Consider the following 17,684-nt stretch of genomic DNA (forward strand, 5'->3'; position numbering starts at 1 on the left):
CCACTTCACCTCGTAGCCTGAAAGTTCAACCAAACATACTCTACTGCCAATTTGACTTGAAACAGGGCTAATTGGGAAAAAGCTGCTAAGGGGAGAGGGGAGTGGTCGCCTTCACAATGCACATTGATTGCATGAGACACGAAACTAAATAGAGCAAAGCTCGTTGTCTCTTCTCTCTGCTCGCGAGATTTCAGGAAGTTTGATCATAAAACATAACATGTAATACTCTTACTCGTTCATTTAATCTTTATTTATACTGAAAATTCCAAAAAAAACCTTAGTTTGATTTAACGGTTAAAAAGTATGAAGTATTTACAGGGGTTAGACAAAATGATCGGGACATGTAAAATTTTGATGAAATTCAAACGGCCATAACATTTACAAAAATGAACATTTTTAGATGAAACCAATTGTATTCGACGGAGAAATTTTCCTAGTTTCCCGAAAATATTGTATTTTTGTAATTGTAAAATTTGTAATAGTCAGCGGACACCGGAGATATTCCGGGTTGTCTGGGGGTATGTCAAAAACTGATTTTTTAATCTCCTGTATCTTTTTCTGTCATGGAAATTTATTAATTTACATATTTTATCCCAAAACTAGATTTCGTTTCCAGTCGATTGGTCGAAGAAGAACGGAAATCCGACGTGAAACAACCGAGATATGGCCGTTTTAGTGAAATCAGTTCTGGAAATGTTGCCAGTAATGTCTTACCTTTATGACCATTTTAAAACATGACCAAAACCATTCCAATATGGATGTCAAACTTCAAAAATGGACGAGGGTTGAAAATCCTGAAGTTTGACACCCATATTGACATGATTTCGAATATTCCCTGAAACGACCACTTCCGCCGGGGTACCTACAACCTGCTACAGGGTTGCCATGACACGCTGCGGACCTGGGAATGCTTCCAGTGTCAATGGCTCATCAAACCTTAACGTTTGATGCTCATATTGACATGGTTTGCGATATGTCCTAAACTGGCCAGAGCAATAGATGTTACTAGTACTGATTTTACGAAAATGGCCGTAACTTAGTTTTTTCTCGTCGGATTTCCGTTCTTTTTTCACCAATTCGACTGGAAATGAAATCTAGTTTTGGGATAAAATATGAATATGAATAAATTTCCATGACAGAAAAAGATCAAGTATCAGCATCTTTGGCTCGAGCAGCACAGCAAAGATATAAGCGATGAAAAAAATCAGTTTTTGAAATACCCCCAGATAACCCGGATCATCTCCGGCGTCCGCTGACTATTGCGAATCTTGAAATATTTTAGAAAAACTAGAAAGATTTCCCCGTCGAAAGCAATTGGTTTCATCTAAAATTGTCCAATTTTGTGAAAGTTATGGCCGTTTGAATTTCATCAAAATTTTGCCTGTCCCGATCATTTTGTCTAACCCCTGTATATGCACAATAATGAAGATATGCAAAAATCGCAAAATGGCCAATTTTTTAGAAATGTATGTCCTTGAATTTTTTAATATTGTTTCTGTTCATCCATAAGCTATGCCTGTATATCAAATTTTATAAAAGTCTGGAATTGTTGGCTCCAAATCTATACCGTAATTTTGAAAAATCACCATGATTATCTTTTTTCTTTTCGAAGGTATCACCTTATCTATTAGGACGCTGTTTATGGATTTTTAGCCGTTACTGTGACTGCAACGTATATAATCGGCATGTTCTAGAGAAAGTAATAGATACCACTATAAGCAGTACTTCACTGGAAAAGCCTGTTGTACTAAAAGTAATAGCGACAAGGTAAATATTTATATAATTGGGTTATAATGGGAAGTCTTCTATGGCCCGACCTTAAAATTTCTCAAAAACAAAGATTGATAAAAATCTTCGGAAAGCATGGAACAATAGTATTACTGATTGCAAGGAAAATTGTACTATCTAAAGTGCGAAATCGCTCATAAAAGTGCAATTCTGCATTAAATCGTTTCGATATCTTCGGCGCATTTTTTCGTTACATTCCAAGCAATAAGTGCGCCGAAGAGACCGAAACGATTTAAGCCAAAATAGCACTTCTATGAGCGATTGCGCACTTATTGATTGGACAATCTTCCTTGCAATCATCAATAAATTGAAAAATTTCTTGGTGTCCTAATTATGACGTCTTTGTTTCAAAAGGTATATTTGTATATAAACAAATGAGAACGATCCGATTCAACTATTACGTTCGGGAAGAAAATCAAAATCAGTGGACTGTTTTTGGAAGCTACAGAATATCGAAAACTTAGCGGCTGAACGTGTAGAAACTGGTTTGGGGTCGTAATTTTAAGAAAATACTTTTACTTTATTCTCTAGTTAGTAACACATTGAATGAAAACTAAAACAGAATGGAATTAAATTGAATGGTGCACGTCCTTTTATACGTGTCGATTTTCGTCCATCCTCTTTCTGTTCGTTCTTGTCTGAAGTGGGGCGCGCATGCGCAGTTGAATGTTTATATGTGTGTTTTTTTAACCGATTTTTCGCACTCGCGACAAAGTTGCGAAATTTCACCTACCCCGGGCAGTTGCCAAAGGGGGATTGGGCTCGGTGGATCTGCACATTTTTTTTGTTCTTTACACAGCATTATCATCTGGGTCTGGGGATATTATCATAGCATCGGCCTACTTTCCTGGTGATTGTCCTGAGGGTCCCACTGAAGAGGTTGCGGCGTTTATAAAATACTGCAGAGAAGTCAACAAAAACTTTATCATCGGCTGTGATGGCAACGCTCATCACACTCTTTAGGAAAGCACTGACATCAACAATCGATGTAAGTGCCTTTTGCCTTCTCGTCAAACAATATCGATATTGCTAATAGAGGCAATGAACCAACATTCATAAATGCTATCAGGCAGGAAGTCTTGGACCTGACCTGTGTAGTCCAGTAATTTCGGAGAAAATACAGAACTGGCACGTGTCGGACGAAGCTTCGCTATCTGATCACAGGCACATTATTTTCGAATGGGTGGGTGGCCTAGTGTCACAGGCAGGGATGCCACATATAATTCTGTGTTTTTTGTTGGAAAAATCTGACAATCTGTACGGCGAGGAAAAATATCTGTGCAAAAATCTGTTCAATGCAAAACAATGAGAATGAAAGAGATAGAGAGTCATTTTGCTGACTATTTTCGTCTCTTTCACTCTCATGTAAAAGCTCAAAAATCTGTTTAATCTGTGTAATTTGGCGAAAATCTGTATTCTATGCATAAGATTCTGTACAGGCGATTTCTTTCAAATATCTGTTAAACACAGAATAATCTGTGCATGTGGCAACCCTGGTCACAGGTCGCATATCGAGATCCTAGAAAAACCAACTAGGATCAGTATGCGCTTGAACTTGAATTGAAAAGCCTCACTACAAGAATTAGGTCGGTTCAACAACTTGAGTCGGCCTCAAAGGTTTTAAACCAAACGATAGTCCCTGCTTATAACTGTAATTGTCCACTTAAAAGGGTAACTTCAATTAGAAATGTTCCCTGGTGGAACAGAAGGCTCGAACCATACCATACATACACGAACGGCTTCGTTGATCGCATAGCTGCTCAAAACCATGATAAAAATTATAAAAGGTCAATTATCTCAAAACCACACCCTACGGTTTGCATCAATTTTTTTAAAGATAGCTTTAATTATGCCCTAAAATCTGATGAAGAGCTATCGCACTCTTTCGGATTTTTTTTTATTTTACAGTTAGAGAAATTTTTCAAAAATATTCAAATTTTTTTTTTTTTTTTTTGTAAAACTCAGTTATTGCATTCTGTGGGTAAACTTTAAATTTCTCTGTGGGTAAATTTTAAATTTGCAATACTCGAGAACGGCTAGGCTTAAGAGAAAGTTTATATGTGTAAACTAGCTGACCCGACAAACTTCGTATTGCCACAAATTAAACTGTGTTGTACATAAATCCTGAATCTCGGGTGACCTTTATCAAAATCTCGAGTTTTGCAAGTTTCTGAGAGGTTCATGGGTGTTTTAATATACAATTTTTTTTTTCACAGTAAAATAGAAAACAACTTTCCCCATTGCTTCGCCTGATAAAATATAGCGGATAGCATTTAAATATTGGCCATCATTACAAACCATTACCGAATACCATTTTGCGGAACACCAATTCTCGGTTGACCATAACGCGGAATATAGAGTTTCGCAGAATACCATTTCGCGAAAAACCTTACGCGGGATGTAGCATTTCACGAAAAATCTTTTCGTAGAAAGTACCATTTCGCAGGGGTAACCCAACTGAAGGAAAGTAATAGACGTCAGTAGATCTAGGAAAATAAATAAACCTACATAGAGGTGATCTCTATGGGGGCTGCCCCTCCCCCTTCCCCGCAGTGACCGACGCTTCCGACGGCAGGTCGCCGGCTACACTCGCGGCCTGTGTCCGTCTCGCCCTGAATCGTCTAATGTTACTATTGATAGTTTCTGGTGGTCTTGTTATTGACTAATGTTTTATTTTTATATTCGTTTATTTGATTAGGCTCGGATGCGGAAGCTTACAGGAGCCGTGATTCACTTTTTTACAGCAATGTAACATATTGAACACTGTATAAGCTATTTTGTTAGCAGGTGTGATCATTACGCCCGATTTACTGGGGTTAGTAGTTTTGACAAGATCAAAATTGGATCGACAAGGAGTGATAGGTTTAAGGCACTTAATTTATTCGTTTTTTTTCTGTTATCGATGATCCTGGTGCAACGGTATCGTGTGTAGTCATTGTTGTACTCCGTGCTTTGGATTCCTGTCTCCAGTACATGACCTCAACAAAAGGTGGAGCGGGTAGTCTGAGAATTAGAGGGGCGTTTAAATATTTGCGTCGATATGTTTCAAGAATGTATATATCAGAGTCTTGTACACGAGATCTCGGCTCGCCAGAATGTCTCGCTCAGGGACGTTAGGTTGTCTTCCTCGGACCCGAAGGGAATCAGTTAGCTTAGACCTAGCATCACAGAATTCGGCACACGACCAAACAACATGTTCGATGTCTTTGAAGCCATCGCCACAAACACAGTGGTTACTCTCTGCAAGCCCAATACGAAAGAGATGCGTGTTTAACGTGTAGTGATTGGACATAAGTCTAGACATCACGCGAATGAAATCTATACTTACATTCAATCCCATACTTTCGTCGATACCTTAGGAATGATGGAATGTAGCCATCGTCCCAACTCGTCTATGTTCCAAGATGTTTGCCAACTAATGAGCGACTTCTGACGCAAGGTACTATGAAATTCGTTATAAGCAATTTGTCTATCATAAGTAATGCCATCAATCGCACCCACCTTAGCTAAAGAATCAGCCTTCTCGTTGCCCGGTATGGAGCAATGAGAAGGGACCCAGGCTAAGGTAACCTTAAATTTTTATCAGTTAAAGCACTCAAAAGCTCCCGTATCTTCCATCAAGAAATACGGAGAGTGCTTTGCCATTTTAATCGATCGCAGAGCCTCAATGGCACTGAGGCTATCTGTGAAGATGAAGTAGTGGTCTGTGGGCATAGTTTCGATGATCCCAAGGGAGTATTGAATTGCAGCAAGTTCTGCGACATACACGGAAGCAGTAGCATCGAGTTTGTAAGAGGCAGTAAAATTTTCGTTGAAGACACCGAAGCCAGTGGACTCGTCGAGGTAGGATCCGTCAGTGTAAAACATTTTATAGCAACTAACACTTTGAAATTTATTGAAAAAAATTTTGGGGATCTCTTGCGATCGCAGTTGATCCGGGATACCGGAAGTTTCTTCTTTCATGGTGGTGTCGAAGGATATAGCAGATTTAGATGTATCTAGTGATGCGACACTTATGGGAGCATACTGGGAGGGGTTGATATCTTGAGCCATGTAGTCAAAATATAAAATCATAAATCTAGACTAAAATTCAAGTTCGACCAGCCTTTCGAAATTACCAATTACTAGTGGGTTCATAATCTCACATCGAATGAGTAAGCGATAGGACAACTCCCAAAAGCGATTCTTCAACGGTAGAATACCCGCCAGCACTTCGAGACTCATCGTATGGGTCGATTGCATGCAGCCCAAAGCTATACGCAAACAACGGTACTGTATTCTTTCTAGCTTGATAATATGCGTATTAGCGGCGGACCGGAAGCAAAAGCATCCATATTCAAGAACGGACAATATCGTTGTTTGGTATAGCCTTGTAAAGGCTCCTGGGTGAGCTCCCCACCAAGTTCCGGTAATTCGGTAATCCGGAGAAAGTTTATCCTCTGTTGGCATTTTTTAATCAGATACCTAAAGTGGCATGCCCAAGTGCATTTAGAATCGAACCAGATACCAAGATAAATTGTAAACCAGTACCTAAGCGATCGTTTTACCCATAAGTAGGAGATGAAGCTGTGCTGGATCATGCTTCCTAGAAAAAACGACCAACTCTGATTTTTCCGGGGAGAATTCGATACCCAGCTTTAACGCCCTTTAACGCCCTGCAGTCCCTGCAGGTGAAGTTTATCGGTCAAGACTTCTACAGAGACACCATCAAAGGCCCCTTTGATGTCCAAAAATACGGATGCCATTTGCTCCTTCTGAGCGTATCTGAGTTGAATCTTAGTAGACAGCAACGCTAAGCAATCGCTTGTTCCTTTGCCCCTGCGGAAGCCACATTGGGTATCTGAAAGTAAGCCATTCTCTTCGACCCATTTGTCTAAGCGAAGAAAGATCATTTTCTCCATTAGTTTTCGGATGCAGGAAAGCATCGCAATCGGCCTATAAGAATTATGATCGGAGGTTTCTGTTTCCCGGGTTTCTGAATGGCGATGACTTTCACCTGCCTCCAGTCCTGCGGAACAATATTCAGCTCGAGAAACTTATTGAACAGGTTCAACAAGCGTCTTTTGGCAGGGTCAGGCAAATTCTTCAACAAGTTGAATTTTATTCTGTCTAACCCTGGAGCAGTGTGGTTGCAAGAGAGGAAAGCTATAGAAAATTCTACCAATGTAAACGGAGGTTCACATGCAGTCGAAGGGGATGCGTCGCGAAAGGATCTCTGAGCCGGGACAGAGTCCGGACAGACCTTCTTGGCAAAGTCGAGAATCCATCGGTTGGAGTACTCCGCACTTTCATTCGTAACGTCACGGTTCCGCATGCGTCTAGCGGTGCTCCAAAGAATGCTCATCGCTGTTTCTCTCGAGAAACCGTTCACGAACCGGCGCCAATATCCGCGTTTTTTCGCTTTCATCAAGCTCTTCATCTGTCTCTCCAGTACCTCGTACTTCCTGAGCAGATCTATCGAACCGAGTTTTCGAAAGTCCTTATACGCCAGGGACTTTTTCGCGTACAGTTCCGAGCACTCTTTGTCCCACCAAATGGGGTGGAAGACCGCCGATTGATCGTTTTCCCGGGTATCGGTTTCGTCTGAGCTTGAGACGCGGCGTCGAGGATCAAGCCAGAGATAAAGTCGTATTCTTCCTCCGGAGGAAGTTCTTCGCGCGATTCGATGTTTTCCGAGATTATGGTCGCGTAGTGTTTCCAATCAATATTGCGTGTGCGGTCATATGTAACATTGATTGAAATCACGGGCGGGTAACCATTAGTAATTGATATAAGGATTGGCAGATGATCACTACCGTGGGAATCATTGATTACCTTCCACTTGCAATCTAACGCTAGTGATGTCGAGCAAAGAGATAGATCCAGTACGCTTGCGCGGGCTGGAGGATTAGGTATACGTGTCGCTTCCCCAGTGTTTAGAAGTGCCATATCGAAGTCGTCATTCAGTTATTAATCAGGACGGATCGGTTGTCGTCGCATAGCGTCGCAATTGAGTGCAATGGGAGTTAAAATCTCCCAAAATTAGCAAAGGTGCGGGAAGCAATTCTGCAATATCAGAAAGTTGCTTCTGCTCAATCCGCACCGATGGAGGGATATATATTGAAGCGATACAAAGATCCTTTCCTTGTATTCTAGCTTGAATGGCGACGGCTTCAATATTCGAGATCGAGGGGAGGTCTATGCGCAAGAACGAATAGCACTTCTTGATCCCTAGTAGTACTCCCCCACCGTGTGATCCTCGATCTCGTCGGATGACGTTAAAATCGTGGAAGTTGAGATCATTACTTGAATTGAGAAATGTTTCACAGAGCGCGAATACGTCACAGTTAGAAACAATTAATAATTGTTTGAAAAGGTCGAATTTAGGGATGATACTTCTGCAATTCCACTGTAGCACAGCGATAAAGTTCGCAGCATTATTCGACGTATTAATCATCGAAGGATACGATAGCTGAAAGGAGGGGCCATTGTGCTGTTAGTTGCTTCAAAAATGTCTTAACTGTGGGAAGAAAGGCAAGTAGAAAGCTTTTGAGTGGATCCGAGATGTTGAAAGTGTCAAATATCCAGTCCACAATGACAGAGAACTTCAAAAATCCCTTTCCAGATTTGATCTCTGAATGTAAGTTCGATGCGCCAGGGGTTTTTGGTGCACCAGAAAGCGGTGGGTATTCTTGGTTTGATTTCAAATTTTGCAATCCTGGGGGTACCTGCTTCGGATTTTTTTCACCGCTTTTCTTTGAGTTTGTTGTATTTTCCGTTCCGCTCGGGGAAATCTTAAGTCCTTTGCGAGTAAGTCGAAGAGAGTTAATCGTTTTTCTCTTCCTAGAGCTTTCTTGCATGGCATAAGAACATCCTTCGAGCGGTTCGTCAGAAGTACCCTGATCGGTTGGCAAAAAGGTATAGACATTTTCGTTGGTCAATGGCTCGGCTCTCTTGAGTATTTCTGCATAAGAGCGCTTGGAGCGTTCCCTAAGGGAGCGCTTAATTTTTTCCTCGCGCTGTTTGTACGTGGAACATGCCGCAAGATCATGCGGAGTTCCCTCGGAGTAAGGACACTTCTCAGTGTTCTCATTGCAAGCGTTCTCCACATGATTGCCGCCACATTTGCTACAGCGTGCCTTATTGCAACAGTAGGTAGCTGTGTGACCCAACTGCTTGCAGTTCTGGCAGTTCATGACCCGCGGTACGAACAGGCGTACAGGTAGACGAACCCTATCCAGGGGGATGTAGTTTGGCAATGCAGATCCGGCAAAAGTTACCCGAAAGGATTCCGAAGGGTAGAATATTTTCTTCCTATCTTCGACCAGTGCTGAATGCAATTGCTTGCAGTCTAGCACCTTTACCTTCTGCAGCATGGGGTTCTTGAAACAGCCAACGCCATGCTTCAAAATGTATTCGACAGTGAGGTCCCATCGGTAGCTACACCGTCAATCTCTACATCCTTGGCAGGGATGTACACGCGATACTCTCTCGTAAAAAGCTCGCAGATAGCAATTGCGTTTGCTTGCTTCAAGCTTTTCACGGCAACTCGCAGTTTATTCGGTCTAACCTTTGTTATCTCGGCTACGTCCGAAAACTGTTGTGCCAGGTCTTTGCCAATTTGAATAATATTCAAAGGTTCTATTTTGGGCCGGAAGAAGACAATAAACGGCCCCTTCGAGTCATCCGGATAAGCCTTGATTCGTTGGGTGATCTGTTGGCCCGGAGCTGGTAGGCCGGGTGGGGCTGGAGGATCAGACGAGGCTGAAGGAGTGGGCGGAAAGTTCAAAAGAGGTGAACTAGGCGGAGTGATATCTAGCTCGTCTATTTCCTCCTCATCCGTTCCGACGTCGACAAACATCGCAACGTTGAGATGTTCCATTTTAGCGGGAGCAATAAGCTCTACCGCTCAAAAATTTTGCAAATTCGAATTTGGGTGTGTTATCAATTGGACGGTTTAGAACCGAGAATCACTTTATCAATCAAAGAGAAAAAAAAATAAATAAATAAATAATAATAAATAAATACGAAGATCTCAATACACCGAACGCAATCCAAACCGGCTGGTAAGTGAATTGATGTTATCTTCCAATCTAAGCGCCGCACGAACAATACACAGCACCGACTGGTGTAATCAATGCCTCTGCTGGAGCACGTGTTCGGGGCACAATGGTTAACGGTATCGGTAGAAAAGAACAATGCCGCTTGCTTTGATGTGCTGGGGTTCATATACGGCTAGCAGCACGAAGGATCGGAAATAAGCAATGGTGCTTCACTTTATCGCGACACACTTGTGTCTTGTCGAAGCGGATGGCACTATGCTACGCACTAAGTACACAATTTATCCGAATTAACGCGAGCAAAAAGAAATCGAAATCGAAATTATTTACGAGCGATCGCACACTACGTGTTGACTTGGCAACGGTTGTCACTCGAATGACTAATGTTTTATGAAAGAGTCTAAAATTTCTCGAGTTCGATTAGTTTTTGAGTTACGCAAAAATTTCTGTTTTATTTGTATCAGAGTCCTTATCCCCCTATCACAGCGGTGAGGGGTCTCAAACCATCATAAAAAATCCTGCCTCTAAAACCCCCCACATGCTGAATTTGGTTCCATTTGCTTGATTAGTTCTGGAGTTATGAGGAAATTTGTATTTCATTTTTATGGGAGCCCCCCCCCCCCACTCCTAAAAGGGAAAGGGTTCCTAGTTCATCATAGAAAAAATTCTTGCTTCCAAAAACACCCACATGCCAAATATGGTTCCATTTGATTGATTAGTTCTCGAGTTATGAGGAAATTTGTATTTCATTTGTATAGGAGCCCCCCTCCTAAAGTGGGAAGTGTCCTAATTCATCATAGAAAAAAATCTTGCCTTGATTAGTTCTCGAGTTATGAGGAAATTTGTATTTCATTTGTATGTAAGCCCCCCCTCTTAAAGTGGAGAGGAGTCATAATTCCCATTCTAAAGAGGGGAGGGGTCTCAATTCACCATCTCCTCCAAAAACACCCACATGGCAAATTTTGTTCCATTTGCTTCATCTTGAGTTGTGCAGAAATTTTGTGTTTTTTTTTTGTATGGGAGCCCCCCTCTTTGTGGGGGGAGGGGTCTCTAACCATTATAAGAACCTTCCCCGGCCCCAAAAACCACTAAATGCAAATTTTTACGCCGATTGGTTTAGTAGTTTTCGACTCTATAAGGAACATCCCGACAGACAGACAAAAATCCATTTTTATATATAAGACTAGCTGACCCGACAAACTTCGTATTGCCACAAATTAAACTGTGTTGTATATAAATCGTGAATCTCGGATGACCTTTCTCACAATCTTGAGTTTTGCAACTTTCTGGGGAGTTCATGGGTGTTTTAATATACAAATTTTCCTCACAGTAAAGTAGAAAACAAATCCCCCCATTGCTTAGCCTGTTACTTTCCTTCAGAGTAATAGAGGTCAGTAGATCTAGGAAAATAAATAAACCTAGATAGAGGTGATCTCTACGGGGGGCTGTCTCCCCGCAGTGGCCGGCACTTCCGACGACAGGTCGCTCGCAACACTCGCGGCCTGTGGCCGTCTCGCGCTGAATTATCTAATGTTACTATTGATAGTAGTTGATAGTTGATAGTTTTGACATCACTGCTAAGTGTAGTTCACTTCCGAGTACCGTGTATTATTTTTAACAGTTTTGTTTGTGACCGAGTGACTATTAATTACTGACTTGTGTTTTGTCGTTTTATGAACTGATTTGCTCTTTTGGCGATATCGAGTTTACTGTCGTAAACGCGAATTTGCCGTAAAATAATAATTCTGCCAAGCGGCTGGAGCAGTGAAGTAGTGTTGTTATTGTTTGTGAATCATTCGCTCTCCGTTCACCTACGGCTGCAGCTACCACTGCTGTATACAAGCTCTCGTCGATTCGTCGGCTTCCAACGGAAGTATATCGTTAGGCACATTTAACTTGCATTGCATTGCAACGTTCGTACCTGTGGCAAATATCATGGCTTGTCGCAGATGTAAGAAAACGGTCACTGCTTCTGACCGCATAGTTTGCTAAGGATTCTGTGGTGCCACTTTCCATGTCATCTGTGCCAAAGTTGATGATCCTGTGCGAGAGGCGCTGGGCATTGATGGCAACAATGTATTTTGGATGTGTGATCCGTGCGCAGAACTATTCTCGAGTTGTCACTTCCGCGCACTGCTAACGGATTTCAATGGAAAATGTTCATCGTTTATGCCGAAAGCGATACAATCGATGAAAGAAGACATCGATAAACTGCATACAGCTTTAACTACTTTAACTGCGAAAGTTGATGCTAAATCGAATGCTAGCACGCCATATGCTACTCCTTTACCGTGGCCTAACGTTACTCGTTCGAATGGTCCGCAGATTACGCCGTAACGACGCCGAGCAATCCTGTTAGTTCACCTTCTACGCTGAACGCCAACACCTACGGGACCAAAGCGGTTCATAAAAACAAATCCGTTAATCTCGACCGAAAACAAAGTGAGGACAAGACATGGATATATTTGTCTGCGTTTCATCCTTCTACCACTGTAAAGGAAATCGCTACTCTCGTCACTGAATGTCTTGTGCTCAATGCTGAGGAACAACCTAAGGTTGTGAAGCTGATTCCTATGGGAAAGGACCCTGCAACGCTTAACTTTGTGTCTTTCAAAATCGGGGACAAGCAGCACTTTAAAGACAAGGCGTTACGTCGCGAAATATGGCCGGAAAAAATACGTTTTCGTCTGTTTGAGCATTATTGGACAAAAAACGCTACAAGGATTGTAAGAATTTCGTCGAAGGAAGTTTCGCCAGGAATGCCGCAAGTGGACACGGTTCCTGTTCAACCGATAGAGGTGGACACATAGGCCAACCATTTTCGACATCGCCAACACCGGGATGCTCGCAGCAAAGCATGATGGAAGTCCCTTCCATCCTGCCAACAGAGTCATCCCGGTGCTGTATTCGGTGGTTTGGAAGGGATCTTCCAGCCTGCTATCTCAGGCAAGTACTCGTGCATTCCCACCTTTTCCCGCCCTGATGTTTTTCAAAATTTCAGTGAAAACACTTCGAACACCTCAATACTTCAATGCGGTATCTCTTCGCGTGTTGACTCTTTGCGCTCCAGCATAATCGCCACTAACGGTCCGATCGCTGTGCTGAATACTATTGCAACGGCAAGTGACCAGCCAAAAACCTCCAGTGAACCCATCTGCATCTTCTACCAGAACGTCCGTGGATTGAAGTCCAAGATCTCCGAAGTGTTCCTGAGTACCTCAGAGTTCTCGTACGACGCGTACGTTTTTACTGAGACGTGGCTTGACGATCGCATCGCCTCTCGTCAATTGTTCAGCAATGATTATAATGTCTTCCGGGTTGATCGTGGTGCGCATAATAGTTTACGGCATAGAGGTGGAGGAGTTTTAGTAGCCGTTGCAAAAAATATAAATGCGGCCCCTGTTCATCTATCCTGCGGACAAGCCGTTGAAAATTTATGGATCAAAATCGCTTTTCATGACAAGGTCATTTTCCTTGGTGTTGTTTATATTCCGCCGAACAATAGCAAGGATTGCGACCACATTCAATTGCATTTGGACACTGTTGTTGAAATCGTGAACCGTTCTGACTGTAATGAGATAATCCTCTTTGGTGGCTTCAACCAACCTCGCGTGGAATGGAGTGCAACTACAGGTGGTTACCTATTCGCTGATCCACTTTTATCGTACTTTACACCAGCTTGTCGAACATTACTCGATGGTTTGTCGTTTTGCCGTTTGAGACAACGGAATGCAGTTCGCAACTCCAGGGACCGAATTCTTGACTTGATTTACACTTCTGACTCTATCACTAGTAGTAGTACTGCCAAAGAAGCTCCCGAACCTGTTGTGCGACTGGATCCTGATCATCCTGCTCTTTTGTCAACCATCAAGGGTCTGCCCGCTGTTGCTCATACCAATGACGTTGATGCATCCGAATACAACTTCCGTAAAACTAATTTTGACGCCCTCAATGGATTGCTCTGCCAAATGGATTGGTCTGATGTATACGCCACTCTGAATGTTGATGACGCAGTCTGCAAACCAGTTCTCCAAACGCCAATTTGAGGAAGCGAGTCGAGTATACCGCTGCTACAATCGACTGCTGTATAGACGACATCTCAATCTGACAGAAAGTAGCTTACGCAGGCACCTGAAACGGTTCTGGACGTTTGTAAACTCTAAGCGGAAGGATTATGGTCTACCTACGTGTATGAAGTTGGGTGATCTAACCGCTTCCACTGCCGATGGAAAGTGCGAACTTTTTGCTTCACATTTCGGGAATGTATTCAACTCTACCGCAGCCCTCCATGATCCAGATATAAGCAACGCTGTTCGCTATGCTCCCCCCGACGTTGTTGACGTGGATGTTTTCAGTATTCATTCCAAGATGGTAGTTGCGGCTCTCGCGAAGTTGAAGTCATCATATATTGCTGGGCCGGACGGCATTCCATCGTGTGTGCTGAAAAAGTGTTCCGGTACTCTAGTAGAACCTCTGCAAGCGATTTTCAATCTCTCACTGCAACGTCGAACATTTCCTACAATCTGGAAAAGCTCGTGTATGACGCCGGTATACAAAAAAGGAGACAAAACGGATATTGCCAACTATCGTGGGATAACTTCACTGTCTGCTGGGTCGAAATGCTTAAAGACCATACTGAACAAAGTGATTTTTGAAGCATGCAAGAACTACATTACATAATCTCAGCACGGATTCTTTCGCAAGCGATCTGTGGAGTCGAACCTCTGTGAGTTTACTTCCTTCTGTATCAGCAAGATGGATGCTGGTGTACAAATTGATGCAATATACAAGGATATCAGGGCTGCTTTCTACACAGTGAACCACGAAATACTTTACGCCAAACTTCGACGTCTCGGCTTCTCAGATAGACTCTGTGATTGGGTGAAATCTTACTTAGCAAACCGACAGCTATATGTAAAGATAGCATCGGCTGAATCAACAATATTCAGTCCGCAATGCGGGGTTCATCAAGGAAGTAACTTAGGACCACTTCTATTCGCTCTTTTTTTCAATGATGTCTCTTCGATTATACCGAACAGTTGTGTGTTGATCTACGCGAATGATTTGAAAATTTTTCTCGTCGTCCGCAAGCTAGATGATTGTTTCCGTCTACAGGATATGTTTGACAGCTTTACCAGGTGGTGCCAGCTGAATCATCTCGTGATTAGTATAGCAAAATGCTGTGATTTCCTATCACCGTCTGAAGAATCCCATTCTGTTCAACTACTCCATTGACGGAACTGTTTTGAATCGTGTCGATCAAATTAAGGATTTAGGCGTTCTGTTAGATTGCCAACTGTCCTTCAAAGCGCACTACTCTGCTACTGTGGACAAGGCTAATCGCCAACTTGGTTTTGTTTCGAAAGTTGCTGCTGATTTCACTGATCCACTGTGTCTATGCGCATTGTACTGTTCTTTAGTTAGATCTATACTCGAATTCGGGTCAATTGTATGGTCGCCATATGAAGAGATATGGATTGCCCGAATCAAATCTGTGCAGCGTAGGTTTGTTCGATACGCACTACGTAACCTTCCATGGACGAATCCGCAAGAAGTGCCTCCTTATAAAGACCGGTGGGCATTGACTGGCATCGAAACATTGGAAGATCGACGAAATGCCAACCAAGCTGTTTTTGGTGCAAAAATTTTACATGGTGAAATTGATAGTCCCGCCCTGCTTGGTCAACTTCACATCTACGCACCACAGCGCATTCTAAGCCTCCTAGAAATACTGTATATGGCAATAATGACCCAATGTTGAGTGTGAGCGGACGATTCCAAGAGGCTTATCATTTATTCGATTTTAACGTGTCTACAAAGATCTTCCGTCAGGGAATTTACAATAGCATGTGATATGTTACGTTACTTTAGATCATTAAGACCATATGCTGTCAGATGATTTTTTATAGAATAAACAAACAAATATAACATAAAGATAGTTTTTGGGTGTCTTGTTATTGATTAATGTTTTATGAAAAAGTCTAAAATTTCTCGAGTTCGATTAGTTACGTTAAAATTACGCAAAGTCGTCAAAGTTACGCAAAAATTTCTGTTTTATTTGTTTTTTCAGGGGTGAGGGGTCTCAAACCATTATTAACCGTTATGTGTGCGACAAAAAAAACACCTTTAGCAGGGCGACAAGGGTACCCGGGTACCCAAAATTGATATTGTTATAACATCAACAGTTTTAAACCGATTTTGATGAGATAGGTGTCATTTGATTCGTTAATTTATCTAGTTTTGAATTATTTGGCTTTTTGGCCATTAAAAGACACACGGAGCCCGAAAATCCGGAATTCCGACAGAGTGTCCGCTGTGAGGTAGAGAACTGATTGTGTTGCAGGAAAATCAGTCATGCGGATATAAAAACTCTAAAAACTCATGCAATGAACTATTTCATATAATGAGATGAATCAGGTTGGCCATTCCGGAGTAGGTTCCTGTGGGGTCATGGGTGGCCAATCTAGTAGTATTGGAGGTAAAACCTAGCAATATGGGTATCAAAGTTCTTGGAATTAGTTCGATAGGTGAGGTGATATTTTTTACATTTCGTTGTATTTTGATTGGTTATTTCGAAAATGGTTTCTACGGGGTCACAGATGGTACCACAGGATTCAAGATAATGCTTAGCATTATCAGAACCGTTTAAAACGTAGAACCATCCGTTATACATTTGGAACCAGTTCCAAAATTATTAATCAGTACTAAACTGGCCATATCAGTTCAAAACATCTAGAAGATCCGCTAAACCAATTCTAATATTGGATTAGGCACCCAACTGGCCATCTGTAACCCTACAGGAACCCAATTCTGGAATGGCCAATGCGATCTAAAGTCACCAATTTATATAATAAGATGAAAAAAGGGTCCACAATGTCAAGTTCAAAGCTAATAGCTTTGCTGAAGGCTGATTTTCTTTCAAAACAAGCGGCTTCCCACGTTTTACCGGACGTTGCTCCGGAATTACCGATTCCCGGGAACTACATGTCGTTTGATGGCCAAATGTTTTATCTAATCAAAACTAGATAAATGTACGAATCAAATGCCACTGGTTTCATCCAAATCGGTTCAAGATAGCCAAAGTTATGAACATAGCAAATCATGGGTACCCGGGTACCCTTGTCGCCCTCCTACGTAATAAAAAAATTCAAGGGCCTCTCATAGCTAATCCCCTTTATGGATATGCACCAAAAAAACCTCAATGGCTTAAGATCAACAAGTTTTACGATGTCGCAAAATTTCAATGACGTATGTTTTAAATTGAATGAGTTATAACTATTTTAAAATTGAAAAGGTACCCGGGTACCCTGTTGCACACATAACGGTTAAGAAAAACCTACCTCCAAAACCCCCCACATTCCAAATTTGGTTCCTTTTGCTTGATTACTTTTCGAGTTATGAGTAAATTTGTATTTCATTTGTATGGGTCCCCCTCCTAAAAAGGTAAGGGATCCTAATTCATCATAGAAAAATTGCATGCCTCCAAAAACACCCACATGCCAAATATGGTTCCATTTGATTAATTAATTCTCGAGTTATGATGAAATTTGTATTTCATTTGTATAGGAGCCCCCCCCCCCCTCCTAAAGTAGGGAAAGGTTTCAATTCACCATAGAAAAATTCTTGTAGTAGTAGTAGTAGTAGTAGTAGGGGAAAGCCACCATCATTTCAAGGACTTGCCAATGTATGTGGGTAGAATTACAGTAGATCCAAATTTGATTATCAAATGAATTTCACACTAATGCTGTTACAGAAGGGCCAAAAGGGATTGGGCGGACCCACAAGCAGAGGCACTTGTGCGCATTCCGGGGTTATAAGAGTCGCCTTCCAGCATTAGGATCCTTCCATGTAATAATC

At 42.0% G+C, this 17,684-nt stretch overlaps 1 protein-coding gene across 2 annotated transcripts in view; it reads left to right on the forward strand.

The window, feature by feature from the left end:
• LOC128738531 (importin-9-like) overlaps positions 1 to 17,684 on the forward strand; it is a 122,200-nt gene that overhangs the window by 59,380 nt on the left and 45,136 nt on the right. Inside the window, exons 6-7 of one of the 2 annotated variants that reach the window (XM_053833740.1) lie at positions 1,613 to 1,767; positions 2,143 to 2,171. In XM_053833740.1, the coding sequence (XP_053689715.1) occupies positions 1,613 to 1,767; positions 2,143 to 2,158 (171 nt within the window). In that variant the 3' untranslated portion in view covers positions 2,159 to 2,171. Of the gene's footprint in view, positions 1 to 1,612; positions 1,768 to 2,142; positions 2,172 to 17,684 lie in introns of those variants that run through there. The other variant, XM_053833739.1, reaches the window with a different exon arrangement.

The sequence above is a fragment of the Sabethes cyaneus genome, chromosome 2 (genome assembly GCF_943734655.1).
Source record: "Sabethes cyaneus chromosome 2, idSabCyanKW18_F2, whole genome shotgun sequence".
NCBI lineage: Eukaryota > Metazoa > Arthropoda > Insecta > Diptera > Culicidae > Sabethes > Sabethes cyaneus.